This window comes from Vombatus ursinus, unplaced genomic scaffold (assembly GCF_900497805.2).
Source record: "Vombatus ursinus unplaced genomic scaffold, bare-nosed wombat genome assembly UNPS02014802.1, whole genome shotgun sequence".
Taxonomy (NCBI): Eukaryota; Metazoa; Chordata; class Mammalia; order Diprotodontia; family Vombatidae; genus Vombatus; species Vombatus ursinus.
The window spans coordinates 30377152-30399402 of record NW_020954580.1 but is presented as its reverse complement, the minus strand read 5'-3'; the positions used below and the strand labels follow the sequence as shown (position 1 = coordinate 30399402).

Sequence of the window (22251 nt, the reverse complement as noted above, 5' to 3'; positions counted from 1 at the left end):
AAGTTCCAGACTTTTTCTAAGGGTGAGTGGGAATGATGGTCACCAAGACTTAAAAAACATGCCTCTGGATCATGGGTTTTGCCTCAGTGTTCTCAAGTACTCTAGTGCAGTGGGGCACAAGGAATCTCTTGAGATTTCAAGGAAATCTTGATCAGTGTTGATATTTAAATGTGTGACTCCTCTATCATCTCTAGACCTTACCCAATAATGCATTAGAAACAGGTTCAAAAGCATGGAATTTCAGAGAATTTTCAGAAAATTCCACAACTTCCAAAATTTTGAGAACATCTGCTCTAGATACAGAACATAAAATCAGAAGGCCAAGCAAATCTGTTATTGCCATTTTCTTTTGGCATTTCTTTTACGCTAGTTGTTGTGGCCCAGAAAGCATTTTTAGAGGCAACATTGAGGGAAGCCAATGAAAACCCTAAATCAAAAACTTATTTACCACTGAAAGCATTTTGACATTGAAATGCTAACAAAGATTAATCTTAAAGATTGCTATTTTCTTGTGCTCAGAAATGCTGGCACACATCACCTTCCTCAGGCTGAAAAGCAACTCTGCTTTATTTAGATGTCCTTTTCAACCACTAAAGATTAATACATTACTTATAAATTGTCTCATATTTGCTGTATGCACTGTTTTTGATTACTTCCTTTCAAAAAAAAATCAGATGTGAACACTCAATGAGCCTTTTCAGGAAGCAAAATTAGAATAACCTATCATATAGCAGCCATGAAATTTATCAATGCTGTTCTGGGCAAGCCTGAATTTTCCCAGGGATTAAACAGGGCTAATAAAACTGTTAAAGAGCAATGAATATTGCCAAATTCGGGAATGAAAAAATTCTGTGCAAGATATTTTTCTATAAAAATTCTAACAGTCATTAAAATCAACGATACATAACAGGGAAGGACATAGCAGCATGGCCACGCCAAAAGAATAGATAATTCCAAGGCAATTCCCACATAGCACAAAAGAGTCATTTTTTTTGCCTATGCTATGCTCAAGCTAATGTTAAAATGTTTTAATTTTCAACAAGATACTAATAGAAGGATATTGGTGGACACCTAAAATTAAAAATCTGCTACAGGAAATATATGAAGGAAATAATCCACACAGATATTTGAAATAAGCAACATTCTTTAGGTCGTTGAGGCTTACAAAGCACTTTCCCTAAGGAAGGGAAAACAAATCTTACTAATTTTACAAATGCAGAAACTGAGGCACATTAAACAATTTGCCCATGGTCACTGAGCTAATAAGTAGAAAAGGCAGGAGAAAAGGTCTCCTGCTTTGAAATACAATGCTTAAACTAAAACTGATGGGGGTTCCCCTCTTTTTAATATGGGGGTAAATTTGTAAAGATGATCCCTACTTACAGATGCAAACTTGGCATGGGAGCCTTGGGAGAACTGTTAATCCAGATGTACTATTTACCATGCTATGAATCACTGTTCTCTAACTCTCCTTCTGCCTGAGAAATACAGGTATCAAACACTTCTTAAGCACACTGATACTAAGATTTTGTTTGCTTAGCTTTCTTTCTTTTTTAAATGTTATTTATATTTTTTAATATTTCTTTAAAATTTTTGACTTTGATATCCTTTTAAAAATTCATCTTTATCTCCAAATATATCTCTCCCAAACCCAGCAAGCAATCTCTTGTAACACAACTTTCTTGCTTTTTACTACGCCACTTGTATATAACTTCCCAGTTGTGAAATGATAATTTAAAGTCCCCAAGTCACAAACAAAAAAGAAACCCTGGCAGCTCTTTGAAAAATGAGCCCATCCATTTACCTTTATCAAAGATAAAGAAAAGTCTTTTTCTAATACTTACTTGCGACAATTCTTCGCCCATCTGCTAGAATCATTTCTCCATTTTCTACAAGAGTTTTTAAAATACAGGTAACATTTGTTGGGGCTTTGTCTGCCTCATCTACAACCAAAATATATCCCATCTTGACTGCTTTCACCTGGAGGACAGAAAAATTATCACAAACCAAAGGATCAAACCAAACACCACTGCAGCTGTTCAGATGGTTGTTCCAAACTCATAATAACTTATTTTGTGTCTGTAATTTGTCCACTGTCATACAGTAATTATGCTGCAAAGATGAAAATAAAAGTTATGAGTCTCTACTAAAAGTCTGTGAAGCTACAACCATAATAGCAATCAGTTTTTCTCTTTTAAGATCCAAGGAAATCCTATTTTTTTTTTCCCTTCTAATACTAAGGATCCCTAGCAAAGTTTCAAAATCCCCAGGACAGCTTATTACTACCAACCCAAACCCAATAAATGTCAGAAAAAGTAAATTACATGAACTTTAATAAAGAATGAAAGTGTCTAGATCGGTATCCAGACATTTTTCAGATTTTCATTTACATTAAAGTAGTGAAATTACAATTATTTCCAAGTTTCAACTGCAATGGAAGTATGGGTAAGGAACATTGAATATGTCAGACTTTTTTGATGTGTTGGTGAGTTTGGCTAAACTTCCCTCCTACCCCCACCAAAATCTTCTTTCTTTTTTAAAATAAGAAATGGCTCTTTGGGAGGGGATGGGGAAAGAAGACTTTGGAAAACTGAGGTAATATAAAAAAAATTTGATTGTTTCTAGGGTTAGGGCAGGGGAAGCAAGAGAAATTCAGCATCCACAATCAGGCTAAGAGTCTATAAAACCTGACTTCATTCCTAGAACAAAAGCCTGAAGATGCTCAGCATTCTTTAGGTGCTTCACTAAATAGTAAAATGAAGCAGGAGCAGCATGAATTGGCTGACAACAGAATTCTCCCCATTTTACTTAATTTCCTCTACTAATCAGATTCTAAAAACAGTTGATTTTACCTAGATCATTTGACAAGGAATTGATAAGAAAAGTACATCATTGCTTGATTTGGAGGCTGAATCAACTTTACATGAAATCATCTTACTGTGTACTTGCAGAGTAGTAATTCTGGGGGGAAAGCAAGTATCAATATATGATCTTATCAGAACCAATTTATCATTTTAATGTTCGAAATATTTCGATTAAAGTATACCTACACGATTAAACTAAAAGAAATGAATGATTTAAAAACAGGGAAGAGAGAGATATGAGAAAACGCTTTTCTTTCTCCTGAATTTTTATGATGTACTCCACAACTTCACATTCTAGACTTTATTTTTCTATTCTGGACTGGTGGAATCAGCTAGACGATGTGAGGGAAGTTTAATCTGATTCCAAGAGATCCCAATCTTATCAGTTAGCTGACTTTGTTTTACAGAGAATTCTAAGAAGCTTTATACCTTCACAGACAACTCGTAGGCCACTCTTGGCTTCCCAAAAATCTTCAAGAACTGGGTAAATATAGAGCCAAACTTCTAAAGGCAATGTGGCTTAATAGATAGATTGCTGGACTTGGAGTCAGGAAGATCTGGGTTAAAATTCTACTTCAGATACTAATTAGCTATATGTTTACATACAAGGAAGAAGGGAAGGGAATATGCATTTTTATAGCACCTGCTGCATGGCAGGCCTTGTGCTAAGAGATTTCACAAATATTATCTTGTTTGATCTTCACAATTGCTCTGGCATATAGTGCTATTATCATCTCATTTTACAGTTGAGGAAATTGAGGCAAACAGAGGGTACATGACTTGTCCAGGGTCACAGAGCTAATGTCTGGGGCTGGATTTGAATTCAGGTCTTCCTGATTCTAGGCTCAGCATTTTATCCATTGTGCCACCAGCTGCCTCTCTATGATCTAGTTTCTTCATCTATAAACAGAGCAAATATCACTAGTAGTACCTATCTTTTAAGATTGTTAAGGCACAAATGATTTCATATATAAATGATCATTATTAGACTGTGTCAGGCTCCCTGGAATTCCTCACATTAGGTCTATTTCTTCCCCCCACTAGTAGCATGGCTTAAGCTTTAATATCTCAGGTCCAAAAAGGGTTGTAAGGACTAAACCTTACAGTAAGAAAGCTGTGGTCTGGTGGAAGGAGTAATGGATTTAGAGCTCAGAAGACCTGAGTTCCAGCATCAGACTTCTCATTTTTCTAGTTGCACGATCTTTGGCAATTCACTTCATATATTTCTCAATCTCAGTTTTCTCATTTATAAAATGGAGATAAAACAACTTGCATTCCTTACCTCCCAGATTTCTTTTGAAAATCAAATAATATAATGAATGATAAGTTCTTCATAATTGTCAGTAATTATCATCATTACCACTATTACATTAGAAATAGTGACAAGATAGGGCCTGGACCCCTGATTTCATTGGCATAAGGAACTCCTGGGAGAGAAAACTCCCTCTATCAATGCAGGTCCAGTCCATCTCTGTATCTTGTAGCCTTGCAGAGTTCCCTAGGCTCTGAGTGGTTAGGTGACTTTCCCAGAGTGATATAGTCAGTATGTGCCTGAATATGATGCCAACTTTTCATACAGGACACCACAGGTGCCAAACTCAAATACAAAGTGATGGGGAGGGGGGAACACAGCCCTGGCGGGCCAATAATGACTTAGGAAATCATAAATTAACATTATCTGTGTTGTGTTGTATTTGTTAAACATTTCTCAATGACATTTTAATCTGGCCCTGGACCAGTTGGGAATCTGATATCTCCACGTGCTGGCTGGTTAGAGTTTGACACTTCTGTATGATACTATCCATGACACCATGTTACCTCTTTTTATTTTTATTATATCACTGGAGGAAAAAAATCACCACTTAGCCTTCACCAGTTCTCTTTAAGGTCAAAAAAATCTCACACAGGAGAGAGGAAAAACAGAACAAACACAAATTATTTCTCTAAGTTTAGCATTTACATATCTGCTCTCAAAATTGACATAATAATAAGGCATTTCCAGTTTTAAAATAAAGGCTGTACTCTTCCCAAAGACTAAATGGCAATTATCATTCTGAAAACAAGTTTTAAAAATATTCACTTGTGATTGAAATACTGACCAGTGGAGAGTCTTCATACACAATATGACCATCTTTTACAGAAGGCTGAAGAGTAAGTGTCTGTACAGTTGTATCCCTAAAATTAAACCAAATACATTTTATAAGGACATTTGAAATAAAATGCTTTTTTGCTATCAAATAAAACAGAAAAAAAATTAACACTTGTTTCTTCCTGGTAATCTTGGGCAATAGCAAAGCTTGTTTCTTGATAATAAAGCAAGATAAATAAAAATTATCAACTGAAAGAAGCTTCCTTTTATTTTTGCATGACTATAAATATCTTTGATTTCTTCATTTGAAAACTTCCTGTTCATATCCTTTGACCATTTATCATATAGGGTATGGCTGTTATTTTTATAAATTTGGCTCAGTTCTCTATATATTTGAAAAATGAAACCTTTATCAGAGAAACTTACTATAAAGGTCTCCCCCCTCATACCAGTTCTGCTTTTCTTCTAATCTTGACTGCACTGGTTTTGCTTGTGCAAAACATTTTTAATTTAATGTAATCAAAATTATCCATTTTATGTCCTGTAATGCTCTCTAGCTCTTGTTTGGTCCTAAATTCTTCCCTTATCCACAGATCCACAGGTATCCATAAATATCCATAGGTAAAATTTTCTACATGTCTCTAATTTGCTTTGACACCCTTTGTGTCTAAACTATGTACCCATTTGGATCTTAACTTGGTATATGGTGTGAGATGTTGATCTGCACCTAGTTTTCTGCCAAACTGCTTTCCAGTTTTCTCAGCAATTTTTATCAAACAGTGAGTTCTTGTCTCAAAAGCTCAGATTTTCAGTTTATCAAATTCTAGATTATTATGGTTATTTACTACTGTGTATGTAAACCTAATCTATTCCACTGATTCACCACTCTCTTTCTTAGCCAGTACCATATTATTTTGATGATTACTGCTGTGTAATACAGTTTGAGATATGGTACTGCTATATCACATAATTTTCATTGATTCTCTTGATATTCTTGACATTTGTTCTTCCAGATGAATTTTATTATTTTTTCTAGATCTATAAAATAATTTTTGGTAGTTGATTGATAGGGCATTGAATAAATACATTCAGGCAGAATTGTCATTTTTGTTATATTGACTCAGCCTACCCACAAGCAACTGACATTTCTCCAACTGTTTAGATCTAACTTTACTTGTGTGAAAAATGTTCTGTAATTATATTCATACAGTTCCTGAGTGTATCTTGACAGGTAGACTCCCAAGTATTTTATATTGTTTCCAGTTATTTTAAATAAAATTTCTCTTTCTATCTCTACCTGCTGGACTTTGTTGGTAATATATAAGAATACTGATGATTGATGTAGGTTTATTTTATATCCTGCAACTTTGCTGAAGTTGTTCATTATTTTAACTACTTTTTTAGTTAATTCTCTAAGTATACCATCATATTGTCTGCAAGGAAGGATAGTTTTGCTTCTTCATAGCCTATTCTAATTTCTTCAATTTATTTTTCTTTTGTTATTGCTATAGCTAACATTTCTAGCACAATACTGAATAACAGTGGTGAGAATGGACATTTTTGCTTCACCTCTGATCTGGCTGGGAAGGCTTCTAGCTTATCTCCTTTATAGATAATTTTCGCTGATGGTTTTAGATAGATATTGCTTAACATTTTAAGGAAAGCTCCATTTATTTCTGGGCTTTCTGGTGTTTGTTTTTTTTTTTTTTAATAGGAATGAGTGGTGTATTCTGTCAAAAGCCTTTTCTGTATCTATTGAGATAATTGTATGATTTTTATTGTTTTTGTTATTGCTATGTTCAATTATGCTGACTGTTTTCCTAGTACTGAACCAACCCTGCATTCCTGGTATAAATTCCATTTGGTCATAATGTATGAATTTTGTGATATATTGTTGTAATCCCCTTGCTAGTAGTATTTTATATAAAATTCTGCATCAATATTCATTAGGAAAATTGGTCTATAGTTTTCTTTCCGTTTTTGCTCTTCTTAGTTTAGGTATTAGCACCATATCTGTGTCGTAAAGGGAAGGTAGGACTCCTTCTTTGCCTACTTTTCCAAATAGTTTATATAGTATTGGAATTATTATTTAAATATTTGGTAGAATTTACTTGTGAATCTATCTGATTCTGAGGGATTTTTCTTAGGGAGCTCATTTATGACTTGTTCAATTTCTGTTTCTAAGATAGGGTTAAGTATTATATTCAGGGCAGATAGGTGGTGCAGTGGATAGAGTGCTGGGCCTGACTTCAAATCTGACCTCAGACACTAGCTGTGTGACCCTGGGCAAGTCATTTAATCCTGTCTGCCTCAGTTTCCTCATTTGTAAAATGAGATGGAGAATGAAATGGCAAACTACTACAATATTATTGCCAAGAAAACTCCAAACAGGGTCATAAAGAATTGAACACAACTGAAACAACTGAACAACAACAAAAAATTCCTTTTCTATTAATTGGGACAATTAATATTTTTGTAAATATTCATCTATAATAATTACTTTAATCTTCATTGGTGGTGAATTCACCCTTTTCATTTTTGATATTGGTAATTTGGTTTTCTTTTTTAAAATCAAAGTAACCAATGGTTTTATTTGTTAGTGCAATGGGTTTCTTTCAAATTTATTAATTTTTCCTTCAATTTCTGGATTTCCAACATAGTAGTTAATTGAGGAATTGTATACTTTGTTCTTTTTCTACTTCTTTTAGTTGCATGCCCAATTCACTGATATGCTCTTTCTCTATTTTACTGATGTAAGCATTTAGAGATATAACATTTCCCCTAAGTACTGCTTTGGATGCATCCCACAAATTTTGTTATGTTGTCTCCTTTTCATTCTCTTTAATGAAATTACCAATGATTTCTATGATTTTTTTTAACCTACTCATTCTTTAGGATTATATAGTTTGCAATTAATTTTAAATGTTTCCACAATTCATTATTGAATATAATTTTCTACAGAGTTCTATCATATCTAACTTCTCTAAAATTCCATTTTTCTCCTTAACTTCTTTCTCATTCATTTTATGGTTAGATTTATCTAGTTTTGAGAGGGGAAAGTTGAGGTCCCTCACTACTATAGTTTTACTGTCTATTTCCTCCTGTAATTCATTTAAATTTTCCTTTAAGAATGTGGATGCTATGCCATCGGATGCCTATGTTTAGTATTGTTATTACTTCATTGTCTATGGTACCTTTTAGCAAACTGTAGTTTCCTTGTTTATCTCTATTTTTGCTTTTACTAAGATCACAATTGCTACAACTGTTTTTTTTTTTTTAAATCTTAATTGACGCCTAGTAGATTCTGGTCCAGTCCTTTACCCTTACTCTTTGTCTCTGTTTCAAATGTGTTTCTTGTAAACAACATATTTTTGGATTCTGGGTTTTAATCCATTCCATAGGTTTTATGGCTGAGTTTATCCCATTCACATTTACATTTATGATTACTATGTATCTCCATCTATCCTATTTTACCCCTGTTTATCCTTCTCTCTCTCTTTTTACCTCTCCCTCCTCAAAAGACTTTTTTTTTGCTTCTGACCACTGTCTCTCTTAACCCACTCTCCCTTCCATTGGTCCACTCTTTCTCTTATCCCCTTCCCCTCCTACTTTCTTGTAGAGTAAGACCGATTTCTATACTTGAGTGTGTATATTATTCCCTCTATGAGCCAATTCCAAAGACAGTAAGTGTTGCCCACCCCCCCCAATCTTCTCCCTCCACTTTCACATCTCATACTCCTTCTAACTGCATTAATAATGACAAAGTTCTTAGGAGTTACAAGTAACACCTTATATAGGAATGTAAAATTGAATTTCTTATGATTTCTCTTTCATGTTTACCTTTTTAAAATTTTCATTCATTCATTCATTTATTTTTGCTTCTCTTAAGTCTTGCTATTTGAAAGTCTAATTTTCTATTCAGCTCTGGTCTTTTCATCAGGAAGGCTTGAAAGTCCTCTATTTCATTGAATAGCTATTTTTTTCCCTTGAAGGATTATACTCAGTTTTGCTGGGTAGGTGATTCTTGGTTGTAATCCTAGCTCCTTTACCTTCCAGATTATCATATTCCAAGCCACATAATCCTTTAATGTAGAAGTTGCTAAATCTTGTGTTATCCTGACTGTGGCTCCATGATACTTGAATTGTTTCTTTCTAGCTGCTTGCAATATTTTCTCCTTGATCTGGGAGGTCTGGAATTTGACTATAATATTTCTGGGAGTTTTCATTTTGCGATCTCTTTCAGGAAGTAACCACTGGATTCTTTCAATTTTTATTTTTCCTCTTTGGTCCTGGGACATCTTTTCCTTGATAATTTCTTGAAAGATGACATCTAGGCTCTTTTTTAAATCATGATTTTCAGATAGTCCAATAATTCTTAAATTGTCTTTCCTGCATCTATTTTCCAGGTCAGTTGTTATTCCAATGAGATATTTCACATTTTCTTTTATTTTTTCAGTCTTTTGGTTGTTTTATTGTTTCTCGATGTCTCATAAAGTCATCAGCTGCCACTTGCCTAATTCTAATTTTTTAAGGAAATATTTTCTTCAGTGAGCTTTTGTACCTTCTTTTCCAGTTAGCCAATTCTGCTTTTTAAGAAAGGGTTCTCTTCTGTGAATCTTTGTATATCTTTTTCCACTTGGAATTTCCAATTCTGCTGTTCAAGGAATTCTTTTCATTGGATTTTTGTGACTCTTTAACCATTTGATCTATTCTGGTTTTTAAGGTGTTATTTTCTTCAGTATTTTTTTTGTGTTTCCTTTATCAAACTGTTGACTCTTTTTTCATGACTTTCTTGCATCATTCTCATTTCTCTTCCCAATTTTTCCTCTACCTCTTGTACTTGATATTTAAAATCCTTTTTGAGCTCTTCCATGGCCTGGGGCCAATTCATATTTTTCTTTAAGGCTCTAGATGTAGGAGTTTTGACTTTGTTGTCTTCTTCTGAGTTTGTGTTTTGATTTTCTTTGTCAATATAGTAATTTTCTGCATGAAGGATCTTTTCTACCATTTGCTCATTTTCCAGGCTATTTCCTGACTTTTAACTCTACGCTAAAGTGGGGCTCTGCTTCTGGTGTGGAAGGGGCACCATTCCAAGCTTCATGTTTTGTGTGCAGCTGTTTTCAGCAATAATTCTGTAAGTTTTCAGTTCCTCCAAGGTGGCATGATCTAGGGAGAGGTATATTTACCACTCTACTGTACTGTGCACTTGTCTGTGAGTGACCACAAGCACTCTTTTCTACCCTGGAACTGTGACCAAAGTCTTAGCTCCCTTGTGGCCACAAACTCTGGTGTGCTAGTGCTCCTCCCTGCTCTGGGACTGAGACCCAGGATTGCGACCCAGATCCAAGTATGGGTAATGCAACACAGTCTTGTCTCCAGTCCTAGCAAAGGGACCCCTGTAATATCTTTCTGACCAGCTGTCCACCATGTAAAACCTCAGTTACCATCTATGGGCTGAGAGATGCAGAATCTACCACTGCTGTCCCTGATTCAGTTGACCCCAAAGCCTGCTCCTGGTTTACGGGGGCCAGGTCTGGGCTGGCACAGCCTGCCCTGGGCTACACTCCTCTCTCACTCTAGTGCAAGAGACCTTTCCTGCTGACCTTCAAAGTTTTCTTGGACTGGAAAATTGTTTTACTTTGCCCTTTCGTGGGGTCTGTTGCTCTCGAATTTATTTTGAGGCTTTATCTAAAGGTATTTGGAGAGATGCGAGGGAGTGCTCAGGTGAGTCTCTGCCTTTTCTCTGTCATCCTGGCTCCACTTCCACCTCCAAATGCACATTGCTTATCTCCTTCTTGTCACTCACATGGCCGCCAACCTTCAGGACCTTATCACCTCTGGCCTGGACTGATTTCCCCACCTCAAGTTTCTCCCCTTTCTAATCTTTCCTCCAAAGTACTGCCAAAGTGATTTTCCTAAAGTGCAGATCTGACCAAGTCACTCCTCTCCTCAACAATCATCAATGCCTCCCTAATTCCTATGGAATTAAATATAAATTCTGGTTGGTATTTAAAGCTCTTCAATACCTGACTCCATTCGACCTTTCTATTTTTATTACACATTATTCCTCTCAAACACATTACAGTCCAATTTAACTGGACTTCTTACTCCTTCTCACCCACAGCACACCATCTCCCATCTTTATGCCTTTCTACGACTGTCTCTTTCTTCCAACTCTTATTATCTTTTACTTCCTTTGAGATTGAGCTCAAGTGATTTCTTTTATATAAAGTTTTTCCTGATCCTCACCCCTCCTCCAATTATCTTGTAGTGTTTTTATCTATAAACATACTGTTTCTCCTTGCTAGATGGCAGGGGCTGTTTGACTTTTGTATCCCCAGAACTTAGCATAGAGCCTGACACATAGGTAGCACTTAATAAATGCTTGATGACTGACTAGTTCCTAGGAAAAAAGAATGGTTAATTGTCCCTTTAATGCTCTGTTCTCTCATAATCTTTCCAGCATCCTCAGTGAGAGGGAAATATAGTCAACAACTATATCCACCCTTTCACTGACTTTTATTTTTATCACTCCCTCTCCCTGTAAAGGCTATGAGAGAATTAAAACATTACCATCATCATGAAAAGAAGTTAGGAATGGCCTCTTCCTAGATTGAGACATTTCCTCTCACAAAAGCAAAACCAACTGGAAGGATTCTTAAAAATTCATGGCTAATTCACTGGTGTAGTGGAAAGAACACTGGGTTTGGAATTTAAGGTTCTGGATTAAAACCTCAGTTCCATTTCTTAATCCCTTTGGAATAATGTTGAGCAAAATCACTTTACTGCTTTAGATCTGTTTATTTATTTGTAAAATAAGGGGAGTGGGACTAGACAATTTCTAACATCCTATCTATCTCCAACAGTTTATGACACTATGACCAACAGAAATTTTTATTCTTTGGCTAATTTAGTGTGGTGTTCTAGTAAATGCATTTGGTTACAAGAAACCATATATTAAAATAAGCTTGAATGTATTATATTGACAATAAAAGGAATTAGTTCTCAGAACTACTTATATAGTTGGCATTTTGTAAGAAATCTGACATATAATCAAATGATTTATTACAACCCATGAGTCCACACATTTTTAGATGAACCAAATAGGATATCTATGTGAATTAATTTTTTCACACTTCACTGAACTGCTACTCAATTGATTTTTTTCTCCATTTTTCTTAAGGCAGAATAAGGTAAATGCCAAACTTTTTCCCACACTAACTTGGATCTACTCAAAGTGATCTTTTAGATTCACTAATTCAAATTACTTGAAAAGATATAATGAACAAATTTAATTAAATCTAAGTTTCAATGATAATTATACATGCTTCTATACTCACAGATCAAAGCTCTCTCTTCATGTTCTTTCTTTCATTTTCAGATTTACCAGCAATTTTGTAAACTTAATTTTTATCTCCTCAATGTATTGGTTAGATAATACCAAAAATAACATGATACTAACTCTCTTATGAACCATAATTAAAAGTTAAAGAGAAAATTATATTTTATAATTTCAGTCCAAAATGTTTCCAAATTATAATTCAAATCCGAAATAAAAATGTGGAAGAAAAGAATCTCTCTTTTCAACACTATCTTCTACAATTTTTCAACTGAATGAATCATATGGAATGTCTGTTCATCAAAATATAGCTATGGCCCAAGCAGGATGCACAAGACTTACAGAGAGAGAAAGACTGAGTGGACTCCAACAGATTAACCAGAATGTAAAAGTAGTAGCTATTAGGACAAGGGGCCTAGGCGGCCAAAGGCCATGGGCACTGGAATGGTACATGAAGAGATGCCTTCTCTCAGACCTTAGGAAGAATAATGGGATGGGAATAAGGAGACTGGGTGCTAGTCCTGACTCTGCCACTCACTGTCAACTGAGACAAGTTACTTTTAACAACTTTAATTACCTCATTTATGCAAAAATGTGGGGATAGATTAGAGGATAAGAGTTCTAAGATTCCTTTCAACTTTCATCCATCTTTAATCTCTAATAATTATCAATCACAGAATCAGAGACTCTTACCTCAGAGGCCATCTACTGCAACTTGAACAATAATCTTCTGAACATCATACTCCCAAGCTGTCAACTAGTCTTTTTTTTCTTACGTATACTTAGAAGGAGAAACCCACTATCCCTAAGGCAAATTATTCCACTTATGGTCAACTAGGATTTTTTCCTTATATTAATCTTATATTTGCTTCTACAACTTCTATCCATTACACTAAGTTCTGTCCTCTAAGGAGAAGCAAAACAAATTTTCATCTCTCCTCTTCCTGAGAATACTTCAAATACTTGAAGACAGCCATCATGTTTCAACTAATACTTTTCTTTAACAGGCTAAATATTCTCCATTCCTTCAACTGGTCTTCACATGGCATGATTTCAAAATCCTTTATCACCTTAGTCATTCTCTCCTGGAAGCTCTCCAGTTTATCAATGTCATTCCTGAAAGGCAGAGCACAGAACGGAACACAATACTCCATATGTGGTTTAATCAGAGCAAAGATAGTCATTCTAGCACCAGTCTAGTTACTCAATCAATCAAAAAACATTTATTAAGCATCTACTAGAGGCTAGGCACTTCGCTAAGTGTAAGGGATACAAAAAGAGGCAAAAACACTCTCTGCCCCAAGGATCTTACAATCTAAAGTAAAATACATCTAGTCCTAGGAAGCATGCTTTTTACAATGTAGCATAAGATTTCTTGGACACCATATCACACAGGCATTCATCTTTAAGTCAATCAAAAATGCCTGATTTTTTCCTAAAGAAAGAATCTAGCTTTGTTTTCCCCAACTAGTACTCTCAGAGTGGTTTTTTAAAACTAAGATGTAATTTTATATTTATCCTTTGAAATTTCATCTGTATGTACACATAACTTTTAAGTTATCAAGTTCCTATATCCCATTGAACATATTCATACTGGCATTCCCATGGTTTCCAATATTCCCAGTTCTTTGTGCCAGCCCACATGCTCTTCCTAAATGATGATGCAGTAAAAACAATATTTTACTGAGGTTATGCAACAGTTTGTAACTTTAATGAAACTATATTTGATTTATTTCTGCTTACAGGTGCAGACTAGTAAGTAGGGAGTTTGGGTAGAGTAGAAATGAGTGCTGGACCGGACTGAGTAGGGAATGCTGAAATGATCTTCAACTCAAAATTATCTCTCACACATTACAATAATAAAAGATTCATTTGTATTAAAATTTCTTCATTTCCTGAGAATGGATTATGCCCTATAATACATTGGTGTGACTAATCATATTTTTACATATACATGCATAAATTATACTAATCATATTTACACCCTTGGTGAGATCAGTAGCCTTCTAAGAACTATGAGTTTTTACTGGGGCTTTGAGAAAGGCTCAGAAGTTTGGGAAAAGGACAGCAGGCCTAGGTGGGGTCAGTTTGGGCTTCAGATGCTCCTGATGAATTTCTGAAAGGCAGGAGGATAGCAAAGACTCAGGCAGAGTTGATGGCAGGTAGAAGACGAATTACAAGAAAGGAATCAAGAGTTCTCTTCTGGGTAGCTTAGGGCTACCTAATTAGTCTTATCCTATTACATTCCTTATCTAAAGCATGCCCAAGATCATAGATCTGGATCACTGAGCCCAGAAGTGTTCCTCAGAGGCCATTTAATCCCCTCATGTTACTGATGAGAAAATTGAGAAATTGAGTTCATAGAGTTAACTGACTCGCCTAAGGGCACAGAGGTAGAAAGCTTCATAGGAAGGATTTGAATCCAGGTTCTTTGACCCCAGAGATAGTGCTCTTTTCATAGTACCACACTATCATCTTTGTCTATACAGAATACTTAGGTATCTTTGTCTAAAGAAATCCTCTAGAATAACTATTTTCTACAATACCTCTCTCTGTTCCCTATGTTCTCTAGAAGATTTGGTGTTCACTGGGATGACTGAACTGGGTCTGGTACAAAAAGTGGGGGGATGAAAACGGATATTTGACTATTCTGGAGGCCAAAGTATCAAAGCCTTGGGTAATGGGAAAACTGTATTAATCGTGTTATTGTTACTCAGCTCATTACCGAAAGGTTGACCACCAACCAAGTGCTAAATTCTCAGGCCACAGCAACTCAGGAAACTGTCTACTAAGACTTAAGAGTTTTCATTTGTATTTGGAGGGAGTACCAACGCTGACAATTTATGCATTCTTTTATGTATGAGATTTCTTTACCCTACTCCTCCAAGGGATGTTGGGTTTCTTGAAGGCCGGAGCACTCTCTTTCTCTCTCTCTCTCTCTCTGTATGTATGTATGTATGTATGTATGTATATATGTATGTATGTACATATACACAATTTATATTTATAAACTTATATAATTTACATATTTCAAATAATATATGTATACATGTGTATATGTACATGTTATATATACAAAAACATCTTAAAAATAAACAACATAATAGTCCACATTTCCTTAGACAACTAAGTTTACAATAAAAAAATAAAATGCAGACAACGTAGCAGTAGTCATTACTGCCTACCTAAAGTTTTAAAAATCTTTTGGTGGGCTATACCTAAGGAGTTTTGGCAGGACAGAAGGAGAAGGCCACAGTCAGTGACTCTGCTGAAGAGTTAGAATCCCAAGTGCAGATTAGCCTAGTCAGCTCTTGTTGTTTGTTCTTTATCCTCAAAGAGGACCATGACATCAGGAAGGTGATGTGATGACTTGCAAGTGAACTGGATTTAAGTGAGAAAGGGCTGTGCAAAGTCACCAGCCTCATTCTCTCCTCAATTGCCATCTGGGTCCAGTGGTGAGATATAGATCAGGACAACTGGAGACAGCCCTGGTTGCAGTGGGAGGCATTGGCCTTTTTGAGCTAAGGTCTTTTCCAGGTCTCAGGCTGTCTGAGGCAACATCTATTCAGTGATTAAGGCTAGGTAAAAATGAGGCAAAGAATGGCCTCTTTTACCTAGTCAAAAAAACAAAATAAAATCAATCCGTGAGGAGAAGACCCTCAGGGAGGAGAGAGTGAGGCTGGTGACTTTGAACAGCCCTCCCTCACTTAAATCCAATCCATTTGCAAGTCATGCCATCACCTTCCTGATGCCACGGTCCTCTTCAAGAAAGAAGGACAAACAACAAATTGTGAATAGTAGTAGCTTACCCACTGGGGACTCAACGGGTCAATTCCAGTTGGGCAATGAAGCTCGCTCCCTCCTTCCCCTGTGTCCACTTAGGGAATCATATCTTTACCTGTGGGTGCTCTGCCCAAAGGAACATAAATTTTGATTGCTGAAACCTAGCAAGATATCTTGGGGTTTACTGGTTAGATTTCTTTTTTGTGGACCATGCCTTAAACCCAAATCACTCTAGCTGTCATTGACTGGCCAACAATGGGCTCCAGCCCAATCCTCACTTGGTCACTGTTTAGATTCTGATGGCTCAGAGTGAGTATAAATGGTTAGCCCTAGCTTGATGGCTAGGTGAATGCTGGTCAGATTCACACTTGTAGATCTGAGAGTTAGAGGGGATCTTGGTATAAAAAGTTTTGACCCTTAGGTGAAAGGAATGGTCATTCTTGTATTCCAAATCAGTCCTCCCTTGGAACCCACAGCTCAAGGCTGATCGATCCATATTTAGCCAGCTCTCCCCAGCAGGAGATTTTTCCTGACACTGAACCTAATTTACCTTTCTGCTGCTCCTGGTTCTGCCCTCTGGGGCCAAATGAAACAAGTCTAGCCCCTCTTCTACAAAGCATCTCTTAACTGTTTGAACACAGCAATCTTGTCTTCCCATGTTTATTCTCTTCTCTAGGCTAACTACACCCAATTTCTTCAACCAATTCTTATGTAATATAGACTCCAAGCCCTTCAGCATCTTGGCTGCCCTCCTCTGGAGGTTTATCTAGCTAATCAGTGTTTTTCTTTAAAAGGTACCTAGAATGGAACACAGTCCTCCAAATGAAGTCTGAAGTCTGCGGGGGCAGAGTACAAACTAGTAACTCCCATTCCTTGTCTATACTTTGATGTCTGATTCTTCTTTTTATTGTTATTTCTAACTATTACCTCCCCTCCTTTTTTTTTTTGCTTTTTGGTGAGGCAATCGGGGTTAAGTGACTTGCCCAGAGTTATACAGCTAGTAAGTGTTATGTGTCTGAGGCTGGATTTGAACTCAGGTCCTCCTGACTCCAAGGCTGGAGCTCTATCCACTGCACCACATAGCTGCCCCTATCTCTTCCCTTTCAAATGAACCCTGAACAAAAAAGCTACATAGACTAGGAGAGAAAAGCCAGTCAAAAGGGTATGCTGCTTGAGGCTAAAAGCATTGCAATGGTTGTGAGGCAAAAGGCAACTGGCTATGGAGGTCGGGGATACAAGACCAGGGGTGAGAAGTGCAGCTGAAACTATTGTGCACATGGGCTAGTGAGTAAAGCATTGGGCCCAGAATCAATGCCTGGGTTTTCATCCTGGCTTTGCCACTTACTTTGTGTCCTTTGGCAAATCACTCATCTTCTTTTCACCTCTGTTTTTTCATCTGTAAAAGGGAGTGATACTACTTGAATTACCTAACTCACAGGGTTTCTGTAAGGAGAAAAAAGTGATTTATGCAAAATATTATATAACTCAATCAGCCCAAACTGGCAGTTGGGCATAACTAAATATTGAATTGTTATTCAATATTTTTCAGTCATCTTTGACTGTTTGTGACCCCATTTGGGGTTTTCTTGGCAAAAATACTGGAGTAGTTTGCTATTTTCTTCTCCAGCTCATTTTAGAGATGAGGAACTGAGGTAAATAGGATTAAGTGACTTGCCCGGGGTCAGAGCTAGAAAGTGTCTGAGGCCAGATTTGAACTCAGGACGATGTGACTTTCTGACCCCAGGCCTGGTATTCTATCCACTAGTACTACTATGGCCCAACCAAGATGGATTCCTCTTTGTCCCCTATCCTTATTCCTAAAATAGGCACTGTGCTTTTGTCTATGCTCTTCCCTATGCAAAGAATGACCTCCCATCTCCTCTTGAGCTGTGAAATTTTTTTTCTTAATTAATTTATTTTGATTTGTCAACAATCACTTCCGTAAGCTTTTGAGTTTTAAATTTTTCTCCACCTCTCTTCACACCTTTCTCCTCAAGATGGCGTACAATCTGATATACGGCCTGTGGAATTTCTAGCTCTCATATACAAATTCAAATGCTACCTTGTCTCCAGGAAGAGTTGTTGATTCCTTGATCAATAATGACCTTTCTCCTCAGACCTCATACAACACTTTGGTTTTTATTTCTCTGAGTCCTATCATGTAAAATTGTATATCATGGTACATAGGGAGGAATGTGCAGGAGTGTGGCCAGGTATCATTATATCTCCTAACACCAGCAACCAGCTCAGTACTGACTTAAACTAGCTCAGGTAGTCATAGATCTACTCCCTGCCCTCCACAGATCTGTTAAACCCCACACACAGGTTAGCAGCCCCAAGTGCACAGGTGGCAGAAGTGGCTGCTTTCCCCATAGTACATGGCTTTCTTGGCTCTGAATCTTTAGGTGGTCCCTCAATATCTATGGGTCTAGGACAGGGGGTTCTTAACCTGGGGTCTGTGAACTTAAAAAAATTGCTAAGTGTTTTCACTATAATTGGTTTCCTTTATAATCCAATGCACTTTACTTCATGAATTTAAAAACACGATTCTAAGAAGCGGTCCATAGACTTCAATAAATTGCCAAAAAGGTCTATGACATTAAAAAAAGGCTAAGAATTCCTGCTGTAGGGGATACCAGGATTTTCTTTGTGGATCCAAGCTTCCCTTACTCCCCTAGTTTTCAATGAAGGATAAAAAAAAAAAATCTCTATTTCCTTTAACTCATAGATAGACTCTAGTCTTCTCTCTCTTAATATCTCTGTTTCCTGTTATTTAACCACACAAGTCAGTGTTGGTGGCTACCAAGCCCCCCACTGCCTCAGCCTAAGCTTTAAGTCCTGATTCCATGGCTTATTCCCATTATCTGCCACCACTTACCTATGTAGAAAATTAAAAGCTATTTTTTTTTTTTTTACTATCTGCAAAGTTTTTCTATATTTATCATAGCTAAAGTATATTGCTCTTAAAATGAAGCTTTGGGAGAATTTGGTTAAATTTGGTTTGCAGCCACGTACTGTTATAATTTATCAATATTTCATTATGATGGGGAAATCCTAGGAAGGAACATCCTCTATCAAAAATCAATAAAATTTAAAAGCTTTTCATACATAAGAGTTTGTTGTTAAGCTCCAATATTTATATGACTATTTTTTGTTTCTGGGGATTTTTTGGAACTATTAATTCATTTTTTAAATATCATGTCCCCAAAGTCTTAGTACAACTTTAAGTTTTTAAATTGTACTAAGAATTTTGGGACATCCTTTTGGGATATACTTTACTAACAACTAAACAATCATATTGAAATCCATATTTAAATCTATCTTTAAATTTCAGAACAAATCAAAAACAGAGATCAATCATCCTTAAATCACTCTGCTCATGTTCTAGAATTTCAGGAGGAGGGCAATGTAGGAAGACCAAAAAAAAAAGAACCAAACCCAAAAAGCTTTTTATAGCAACATAATGTGTTTCTCACCTTAACTGTCACATACTTAGAATCAATATGACACTTTTCAGCACTGAAAAGACAAGAGAAACTCTTGTACCATCTTCAGTAAAAGAGAAATTCAATTTTTTATACCTTAATAATTATATCATTTCACAGCAGCATAAAAAACATGTGTTCCAACTGAATTAAACTTTTTAAAATAGCAACTGAATTATTAATCTTGGGTAAAGAAGAACAACAAAATACATTCCACCTCCCTCTCTCCCACAGAAGTGACGATATATGAGATAATGTATATATAGTCAGATTTTTGTCTCTTTACTGTTTTGTTTAGCTTCAAGAGCAGATTCAATGAAGGTAGGGCAGATTATGACAAACTGACTGTGGTATAAAATAAGAAGGCAAAGCAAATAAATTAAAGAAAAGAAAAAAGTAATTGAAGCTGTCTTCTAACAGTTGGCTTTTTATAGCAACACAACTAGTTCAATTAATTTTCTCCTGAAAGGACTATTTGTGGTAGAAATAAAACCTATAGGTTTATCTGAACATACACAAGCTTCTAACTGATAGAAGAAAATATGCAGAAACTATGACACGACATTAAATTCATCCTGATAAGGAGGAATGCAGAGAATGAAAGCAGCTTTTGTTGTGTTCTTGTTATTCATCCTTTCCAGGTACTCAACAGAGGAAAAAGAAAAAGGTTTTGTTTACTATGTAAAATTATACTTTGTTTTATATTTGAATTATAATCCATAAAGTTATTTTAAAAATAGTTTAGATATTATTTCAATAAAAGCATCCCTACTTATAGAAACCAAAAGCTGTCTTTTTTTTTTAAGTTAAACAAGCTATTTGGGAAAATAAGGTTGACTATACTAAGTTCCTAGGAAGAGGAAAATATTCTGAAGGTGAGTTGCCTGTTAACTATTTGCTACTGAGCATTAAAGAATTTCATCGACTGAAAGCCTTAATTTACTCACACAGATGAGTTTCTGACTCAACACAATTCAAAACTGCTATAATTTGCTCCCTGTTTCTCCTGGATTATGTCTAATGACCAGTCTTATAAAATGTATTTAAGGAACACAACTAAAGGCTATTACTATGGAACTATTTTAGAAAAACCTGTTGAGAGAAAATGTAAACCCCCCCCCCCAAAAAACAAAAACCCAACAAAACATAAAAAAAATTCCATTTTTAGTTTGAGTGACTCTATTATAATGTGAGTGTTCGACATCTATGCATTTAGATATCTTTGAAAAATGCTACAGCTAATACTCTACAATCAGCCTGGTAATGAGCCTCTCCTTTGGAACTTAGGTCAAGTTTATCAGTTTTTTGCCATACCTGTATGTGAAGCCTTTCCTGGGTAGGATCTGACAACTTTTGTATTCTACTGGTAAAGCCTTTGGGAACAATTCAACACAACAAGGGGGAATCATACCAGGACTTTACCTCCTTCTCAAATTATCTAAAGTAATTTTTCTTTAACCAATACTTTAGTGGCTATTTGGAATTAAACATATGTGAATCTTAAGTTATCTTCTGACATCTAAGGTGATAACGTTTACTCCAGTACTATAATCAATCAACAAAAATTTACTAAGTGCTTCAAAGGTATCAGATGGAACTAGGTTCAAGGCTAAGCACTGAGGATTCAAAGAAAAAGTAAAAACAGTCCTTGCCCTCAAGGAGATTACATTCTAATCAGGGAATTGTGAATATAATAAGCATATATAAAAACAAACATAGTAAATGATGGATTACTTTAGGAGGAAAAGGCAGAGCAATCTATGATAAATTAAAACTTTTTAAGACATTGGGAGGGATCTTAATGAAAACTATTTTTAGCACTACTAAATTGTTAAAACTATCCTCTTTCAAATCTGTGATTTAAAGGTGGTTTTTAAAATTAGGGTCATTAAAGCTTGAAGGATAATTTTAAATGATCCCAGTTTCAATAAAAATAATTAGATTACATAAGAAGCAGACAATTTGTAAAAGTAAGGGAAAAAAAAAAGCCTCTAATGATTAAGCACAATCTGCATCAAAACACTGCCTGTAGGTACAATGAACTAACTTCTTCCTAATTAGTTTTTGAAAAAATGCATTTTGAGGAAAAGTCTACTTTTCTTTCATTGGATTCTATTTTAATGCTTTATCACTGTAGCACGCAAAAGGTACTGTATTCTTAGGCACAAATGGTGAAGGTCCAAACTATACCAAACAGAAGTTTTGAATACTCAAGCTTAGGTCAGAGAGGTTTATGATCAGAAAGATGGCTACCAGATGATGATTTATTTTTGGCTAGATCAACTCTCTAAATTGTCTACAGAGACTGACTTTGCATTAGGAGAAAGAGTACTTTCCTACAGGAATAAAATCAAGGATATATGAAAAATCTAATAAGAAAAATTTTAATGAAATTCAATTAAAATTGAATATATCCTATACACAATGGGTTGTTAACTGTAATAGTTCTGTTGTTTTTAGAAAAAACACAAGAGCTAAAACAGAAAGTAAAGAGAAATCACAGAAGGTTTCGAATTGTTGATAAATCTTTCTCCTTGCTTCCAGACTGTTTAAATGAAAACAATAACTTTAACCATGATAACCTTTTACTAACAGGAAACCAGCAAAGAAAGACATAAAAGTAATTAAAAAAAAAAAACAGATGATCCTTTATAAGTTAACATAATTACAGGAATTACAATGGAAAACGAA

The 22251-nt window shown here is 35.7% G+C and overlaps 1 protein-coding gene across 1 annotated transcript in view; it reads right to left on the bottom strand.

Moving 5' to 3' along the window:
- Positions 1–22251, bottom strand: part of VWA8 (von Willebrand factor A domain containing 8) — a 399466-nt gene that overhangs the window by 180685 nt on the left and 196530 nt on the right. Inside the window, exons 22-23 of the mRNA XM_027873608.1 lie at positions 4964–5039; positions 1845–1980 (exon numbers count right to left, since the gene is read on the bottom strand). Coding sequence (XP_027729409.1) covers positions 1845–1980; positions 4964–5039 — 212 coding nt within the window. The remainder of the gene's footprint in view (positions 1–1844; positions 1981–4963; positions 5040–22251) is intronic.